At 43.7% G+C, this 7,922-nt stretch overlaps 1 protein-coding gene across 1 annotated transcript; it reads left to right on the forward strand.

The window, feature by feature from the left end:
* Nucleotides 1-1,469: 1,469 nt before the first annotated feature.
* On the forward strand, nucleotides 1,470-2,117 carry LOC138662961 (gastrula zinc finger protein XlCGF17.1-like; the record flags this gene model as incomplete). The annotated part of the gene is made up of 1 exon (XM_069748982.1): nucleotides 1,470-2,117. A coding segment is annotated over one exon (522 nt), but the record flags the coding sequence as incomplete, so codon positions are not given.
* Nucleotides 2,118-7,922: the final 5,805 nt, after the last annotated feature.

A 7,922-nucleotide genomic window follows, 5' to 3' on the forward strand; every position in this document is an offset into this window, starting at 1 on the left:
ATTTTTTTTTATTATTAACATTAGATCTTTTTACTATTGATGCCGCATAGGCAGCATCAATAGTAAAAAGTTGGGGACACACAGGGTTAATAGCAGCGGTAACGGAGTGCATTACCCGCGGCATAACGCGGTCCGTTACCGCCAGCATTAACCCTGTGTGAGCGGTGACTGGAGGCGCGGCATAACGCGGTCCGTTACCGCCAGCATTAACCCTGTGTGAGTGGTGACTGGAGGGGAGTATGGAGCGGGCGCCGGGCAGTGACTGCGGGGAGTAAGGAGTGGCCATTTTTCCCCGGACTGTGACCGTTTCTGATTGGTCATGGCTGTTTTCCCGCGACCAATCAACGACTTGGATTTCCATGACAGACAGAGGCCGCGACAAATGAATATCTGTGACAGAAAGACAGACAGACAGACTGAAGTGACCCTTAGACAATTATATAGTAGATTCTGTGAAAGCATTGTTGAAAAGCAATGTCTGATTTTCATTTGATCATTTTCATAGATTTTTTTATTTATTATTACTTTTCTCAGATTCAAGTTATTTCTGTGACCATTGTGGGTTTTTCTGTCATTAAATGAGGGGTACCAACAATTTTGACCACGTGTGCAGGAGGAATTAATATTTTGACTCCACAGCCATTTTCCGGAAATTTACACGCAGTGGATGTTGGAGAGTGAAAATTACACATTTGCCATTTTATTACCCAGCACATCGTGCCCAGATTGTGCTCCAGGAGACACACACACCGGATTCTTCTCACTATAATATTGCTAAATACAGGGATCCTTAATGTTTGAGCACACTGCAAGACTCAGAAGTGAGAGCAGATTTTGCTGGATTGGTTTAGAGAAACTCTGTTGCTTTTCAACAACCTTTGAGCCAATAATCGTGTGGGAACCTCTGTTTTTCCATTGACAGATGATAGACCTGAGTGGGGACTTGTTTTTTTGTGAGATGAGAAATGTTGTTTTTGTGTACACAACATTGATTGGTTTCTTTTTATTCGATATTTGGGTGCAGAATGAACAAACAGTTGAACACCACACGCTACTGGTTCATCCAACAAGGTTTTCTATTAGACTGTGACCTGTCATTGTCTTGGTAAATAATTAAAGATTTTTTACATGAACTGTCCATAAAAATGGCAAGCTAAGTAGAAAGGTTCAATAATATAAAACAAGGATATTTTATTTAAAAAATTGTTTATTATCTTAGCAGATGACTGTACCAGGAGATCAGAGGGACAGCTGACATCTTCAGTTTTTAAATCTGATGATCTTGAGATCCTACAAGATACAACTGAAGTGAATGCCATTACTCCAGATATATCATCATCCATTCACAGCAAAGATCTATCATCTGATCCTATGGAACAGGTCCCTTCTCCTGATTCATTACTGACTACTAATGAAAATCAAAGTCACAAAAGAGGCATTAAAAAACAAACTTCTCCTAAAGTAAATAAGTCATTTCATGTTCAGAATGTGGGAAATGTTTTAACAAGAAATCATATTTGGTTAATCACCAAAGAACTCACACAGGGGAGAAGCCTTTTTCTTGTTCAGAATGTGGGAAATGTTTTAACCAGAAAGGAAATCTTGATGAACACCAAAGAATCCACACAGGAGAGAAGCCTTTTTCATGTTCAGAATGTGGGAAATGTTTTACATGGAAAATAAATCTTGATAGCCATCAAAGAATCCACACAGGGGAGAAGCCTTTATCCTGTTCAGAATGTGGGAAATTTTTTAACCACAAATGGCATCTTGTTACTCACCAACGAACTCACACTGGGGAGAAGCCTTTTTCCTGTTCAGAATGTGGGAAATGTTTTATCCTGAAATCAGATTTGGCTAGGCACCATAGAACTCACACAGGGGAGAAGCCTTTTTCCTGTTCAGAATGTGGGAAAGGTTTTAACTGGAAAGCGCTTCTTGTTATACATCGGAGCAGTCACACAAAGGAGAAGCATTTTTCATTTTCTTAATGTGGGAAATATTTTACTTGGAAATCAACTCTTAATAAACATCAGAGACGTCACATAGGGGAGAAGCCTTTTTTATGTTCATAATGTTGGAATAGTGTTAACCAAAATTGAATATTCTTAAATTTGTTGCCTCTTGTCATTTCTTATGTTTGCTGACAAAAGGATAAAACTAAACTTTATTAACTCCAAATGTAAAACTGTACCCGTAATTTACCCCCTGAAGGTTAGTCAGTAGGTGACTAATAGAAAAAACATGTACCCCATGTCACGATTCACACCGTGGCTGTCACCCCTACGTCACAGAGCGGGGTGACTTTAGGCCAACAGATGGCTATCACATGTGCAGGGGGCTTACCTTAATTGTCCCTCCACTGCTACACTGTGATGAAAACACACACAAGGCTATTGACCTCTTGATTTACAGCAGGGGCTTATTTTAGTTATCCCACTGCTCTTACAATATAACACGAACTGCAGGGATTTATGTATATCCTGCTTTACAGTTCCGCTTGAAAACTTGCAGCTCTCTGGCGCCCCCCTTGCCCTCAGGTCAGATTAGGTACTGCACCTAGGTTAATTAGTCGCCAGAAAGGCTGCCTGCTATGTACTGGCTATTGGGCACGCTGCAGCGAGGCAATATAACTACTCCCACTCAGACAGGAACAATAATTATCAACGCTGCCGTCGCTACAACGACTCCCAAAGGCCCAGAACAAGGTATGCTGCCACCAGCTTCGATTAACGGGTCCAAAGCTAACCCAAAACAGTAACGTAATTCCCTTCAGAAGACTTAGGGTACATTTTAGAGCAGGAGAACGAATCTAGTATTTTAAATATTTTACTCTAAAAGATAATCTGGCAGTGTTTATAAAAAATATTTCAAGGATCTTACAAAAGAGACAATTGAAAATATGTACAAGGTAATTATAACATAACGGGATTAAATGAGAAAAGGTAAAACTCACATGTTCTCAGATCATTGCAGGCAAACCATGTTGGCGGGCAGAGCCCAGATGTCCCAGTGCATAGTACAGCTCCTCAGGCAAAAAAAAACTCTGACTCAAGGCTGGGTAAAGTGGAGTCACTTAAAAACTGCAGCCTCATGACATCACAAAAAGGGTTGGTTTACCCAGACCCTCCTATCTCTTCAGCTGTACACTTTTCTCCAACAATTCTTATAATTCTTGTATTTTCCTTCCCGAACATGTCAGAATCATAACACACCCAGCATTCATCTTATTTTAAAATTGGCTTTCTAATTAAACCAAATTTGGGCTAGTTGGGACACACCGTTCCGGAGAAATCCGTACTTTGTCCCTGTTGGAATTAGAAGCTCCTGCTTATAGTGGCTGACAGATCCGCCGATGGAGATTCGCAAAATGGACATATTATTTTCCTAGCCTAAGTCGTTGGCCCAATATCTCACTATAACAGGACAAAGAACCGCATGTCTTGAGAGGGATATCAGACCAGTTCTAGGTGGCACAACTGTCCACTGCAGCTATAGCAGTCGTAAAAATTCTTCTGGGAGGAGCATGAGGGGTTTGAGATCTACACATACACATCTCAGCAAACACAAACAGAGAAGGGGGGTCAGCGCCCACCCTATATGTGCTGGCAAGAGAAACTAAAACTTATATTATTCATTATCCTCACACCCCACAGGTCAGTATGTAGGGTGAGGTGACGTATACACACTCACGCTCCCAAGCCTCTCATTTCTACAGGTTTCAGCATCCTCACTAAAGGTGACTCATCAGGAGACTAATTAATATTGACCTATATTCAAGTGATACTAGACAAAAAAAAATAAAATCATGTATCATGTTATCCAAAACAGAAAACCAGCCACATATTGCCAGATCCCAGACCTCAAACTATATACTTCATAAGTTTATAAGCCACTCCAGTGTCAGGAATAGATAGTATGTGACAATGCTTTATAATTCTTGTGTTTTCCTCCTACAGGGATTGCCCTAGTTTGGTATTGTAACAGCTGTTAATTAGTAGTGCTGACAAATTGTCCTAGACCAGTGATGGCGAACCTATGACACGCATGTCAGTGCTGACACGCGTAGACATTTTCAGGACACACGGCTGCCGGCCGCGGCCCCATAGAAATTGCATCCTTAAATTGCATGGCAAGCCGTTCCGATTTTTTATCAGATCGGATGCCATGCAGGAGGTCTGTAGGCCCAAACAACAGAGCTCCGGCGCAGAGCGTCTAGGCATGGGACTTCCGATAGGCCCGGCGCAGCTCCCGAAAGTCCCAGGCCTAGACGCTCTGCGCCGGAGCTCTGTTTGGGCGGCATTGCGCTGCTCCCTGCTGCGCTGGCCGGAAGTTCGGGCCTACCGGAAGTCCCAGGCCTAGACGCTCTGCGCAATGCCGCGGGGGACGCACTTCTGAGGCCTGAGGTGATCGCTGTCTGGAGGCCCTGTGATCGCTGTTTTGAGGCCCTGTGATTGCTGTCTGCAGGCCCTGTGACTACTACAGCAACCATCATCCAGTGAACTGTGGGGTGTCATTGGCCATTACTGAGATAAGTGAGGGGGAGGCTGGAAGAGGCCTGTGCTATGGATGCCGTTTCCCACCATTAGGAACGCCATCTTGCAGCATAGTACAGACTCCATTTCACCACCATTACTGTTGTGCATCCTTATTAACCCCTATTTCTGCTTATTAACTCTGCCCACCAACAACAGAAACAGATTGACAGATAAACTTAGTAGCGCTTGCTTGGGCTTGATGTGTACAAAATACCAACCTTCAATTGAACATTTAGCTAATGAAATTCAGCAACAAAAAAGTCACTAAATCAGTGATGGCGAACCTGTGGCAGTCCAGCTGTTGCAAAACTACCCATCATGCCTGGCCATTCAAAGCAAAAGCTTTGGCTGTGAAGACATGATGGGAATTTTAGTTTTGCAACAGCTGGAGTGCCACAGGTTCGCCATCACTGGAAGAATTCCCCCTCCCCCTCACTTATCTTAGTTCACGGCACCCCACACAAGTTAAATAATAGCAAGACCATCAAAAGAAACCAACTGACAGATGAACAAAGAAGTCACTAAGCAGGTAAGTTAAATAATTATACATATTTGTTATTTCAACTATACATGTCGCAAAATTATGTTTTTTTTTCTCAAGGTGACACATCACCCAAGTTATGTTCGGTTTTTTGGTGAATTTTGACACACCAAGCTCAAAAGGTTGCCCATCACTGTCCTAGACTAAACTCCGTTTTCAGACGGCCCAATATGTACCACTCAGGGAAAACTTACCTGCTCCAAAGATCAATAGCAGCTTCTAACTAATGGCCATGCTGCAGTCTGTCAGGGAATAATAATCTTTATTTTTATATAGCGCTAACATATTCCGCAGCGCTTTACAGTTTGCACACATTATCATCGCTGTCTCCGATGGGGCTCACAATCTAAATTCCCTATCCGTATGTCTTTGGAATGTGGGAGGACACTCACGCAAACACGGTGACAACATACAAACTCCTGGCAGATGTTGTCCTGGTGCTGCAAGGCTGTACTTCTATCCACTGAGCCATCGTGCTGGCCCAATATTGTTATAAAAACTAGGGATGTGTGCAATCATAGTGTCTGGAAGATCGGTGCCATTATTTAGCATGAATATGGAAATTATCTCTGAAAGTTAAGTGTTCCTGAGCGGTATATACTGTTTTCACATCCTATCTATTATTATTAGTCAACCAATTGGTATTAGAATAGGAGACCCGATGTTTTACCAACATATCTGTTAAATTATTTGTCCTTCTATAAGAGAACCTGGGAATAATTTCACCGCATTAATTTAACGCTTGATCTGTGGCCAAAACATGCCAGTGCTTCCGAATTGACGTATGAATAGCCTGATCTAAAGACGTGTGTACAAAACAAAAGTTAGAGAATTTTTTCTGCTCGAGGGAACCAAGACGTGTAAAAAAAAGGACATGATTTTTTCTTTAGAAGATCTAATTGCGTTTTCTTTTTAACCCGATGTCCAGACTCATTGAGCAAACTTGGGGGATAACCTCTTGTCTCAAAACGTGTTTTTAAGTCATCTGAACTGTGACAGTCCCAGCGAGTACTCCGCCATCTGTGCTCTGCTTGTGACGTCCCTGCCACGTGCTACTTACAAGCATAAAGCAGCTGCTGGTATCGGAGCAGGATGCTCCAAGGGGGCGCTGGGTAGGTAAGTGTAATATTTTTTTGTTTAATGTTTTCTGATGGGGCCATGCATACCAGGATGGGGGTAGGGGGCAATTATAAGCATTGGGCCATGCATACCAGACTCAGGATGGGGGCCAATCATACCAGGATAGGGCCCTTCATACCAGGATGAAATGGGGGCCTTGCATACCACAATGAGATGGGCCCTGCATACCAGGATAGGGATGGGGCCCTTCATACTAGGATGAGATGGGGGCCCTCTATACCAGGATAAAATGGGGGCCCTGCATACCAGGATAGGGATGTGGCCATGCATTCTAGTATAGGGATGAGGGTGATCATTCCTGCCAGGATAGGGATGAGAGGGCCATGCATACCAAGGTAGGAAGGAGGGAGCCATGTGTATCAGGATGGGGGGGAGAGGACTATCTATTCCAGGATAGGGGATTTCAAGTACAGAGTTGACCACATTTTTTGCTTCAATTTTTTTCCTAATTTCCTCCTCCAAAACCTAAGTGCGTCTTATAGTCCAAAAAATACGGTATATATATCTTTTTTTTTCCAGTGAACTCATTCCTCATTTTTGGCCTCATTAAATTAAAAACACTCATACTCCGCTGGCGGCCGGCTCCATTTCAGCGGTGTCGAGACTCACTGTCCCTTGTCTTATGTGAGGTTGTTACATCACACGAGCCCTGCACCCGATCAGCGGCAGCTTCACTGCTCCTTCCTTCGGACGTATTGAACATGACCAGGAAGCCAGGGCCGCGGCTGCTCTCTGGCTGCCTCCTGATCCTAATTTGTCAGAAGGTGGGGACAGTGACGTCAGCGCTGATTGGGCACAGGACTCACATGACGTAAAAACCTCAAAAGAGCACCAAGAATAAAAGCGCCAACACCACTGAAACGGCGCCACCATGGGAGGTTTGTATAAGGGTTTTTATTTTAACAGGACCAAACATGAGGAATGAGAAGGAACTAGTTGTCAACCTTTATAAACAGCAAAAATCCTACACAGGGAAAAGCCATTATTATACCTAGAGTGTGAGAAATGAATTACAGGAAAATCGTATTTTGTTGACCCTCAAAAATAACTCAGACGGGGAGAACCTCTATATATTATTGACTAATTGTACAAAAACATAATGCGCGCAGCGTGCGTTCAAGGTGAGAATATTATATGGGAGTTGTGGAGAAACCGGGTCAGTGGGTGCTCTCGTCCGCTGGCCCAGCTGTCTTTAGCAAGACTGCATGGACCAGGGCTCATACCACTGAACGCCCGCTCTATCTCCTGGTGGGCAATACACTACACAGACAACACAGGGTTAAGGTAAAACAGTGTGGCAATACTTTATTGAACTACAACACACCATAGCAAACAGAACAATCTCAGCAATTACGCCAAGATGGTGTACATTACAGGGCCTCACCCTTCTGCTGACTCGCCAAGATAATGGAAGATGTTACATCAGAGCTCCCAGGGTCACTACTCCATCTGTGGTATACAGGCAGAGAGGAGGTAATGACAAGCGCAGGGACATATCCGAGAGCAGTCTTGTGTTCTGGCAGCCGGGTCCGATGTACCCTCAGCTGAGATCCAGCAGAGAGTCTGGCTGGTAGCTTTGTGTTACTTCAGCGCCAATGATGTTGTTAGGACTGGCGGAACGCACCAAGACAGATGATATAGATGCGTTCACAGTCCGGGGTCCACTGTGCAGGTGAAAACCTGCTGCTAGCAATTTGCAGACT

Source organism: Ranitomeya imitator, chromosome 2 (genome assembly GCF_032444005.1).
Source record: "Ranitomeya imitator isolate aRanImi1 chromosome 2, aRanImi1.pri, whole genome shotgun sequence".
In the NCBI taxonomy this organism is placed as follows: domain Eukaryota; kingdom Metazoa; phylum Chordata; class Amphibia; order Anura; family Dendrobatidae; genus Ranitomeya; species Ranitomeya imitator.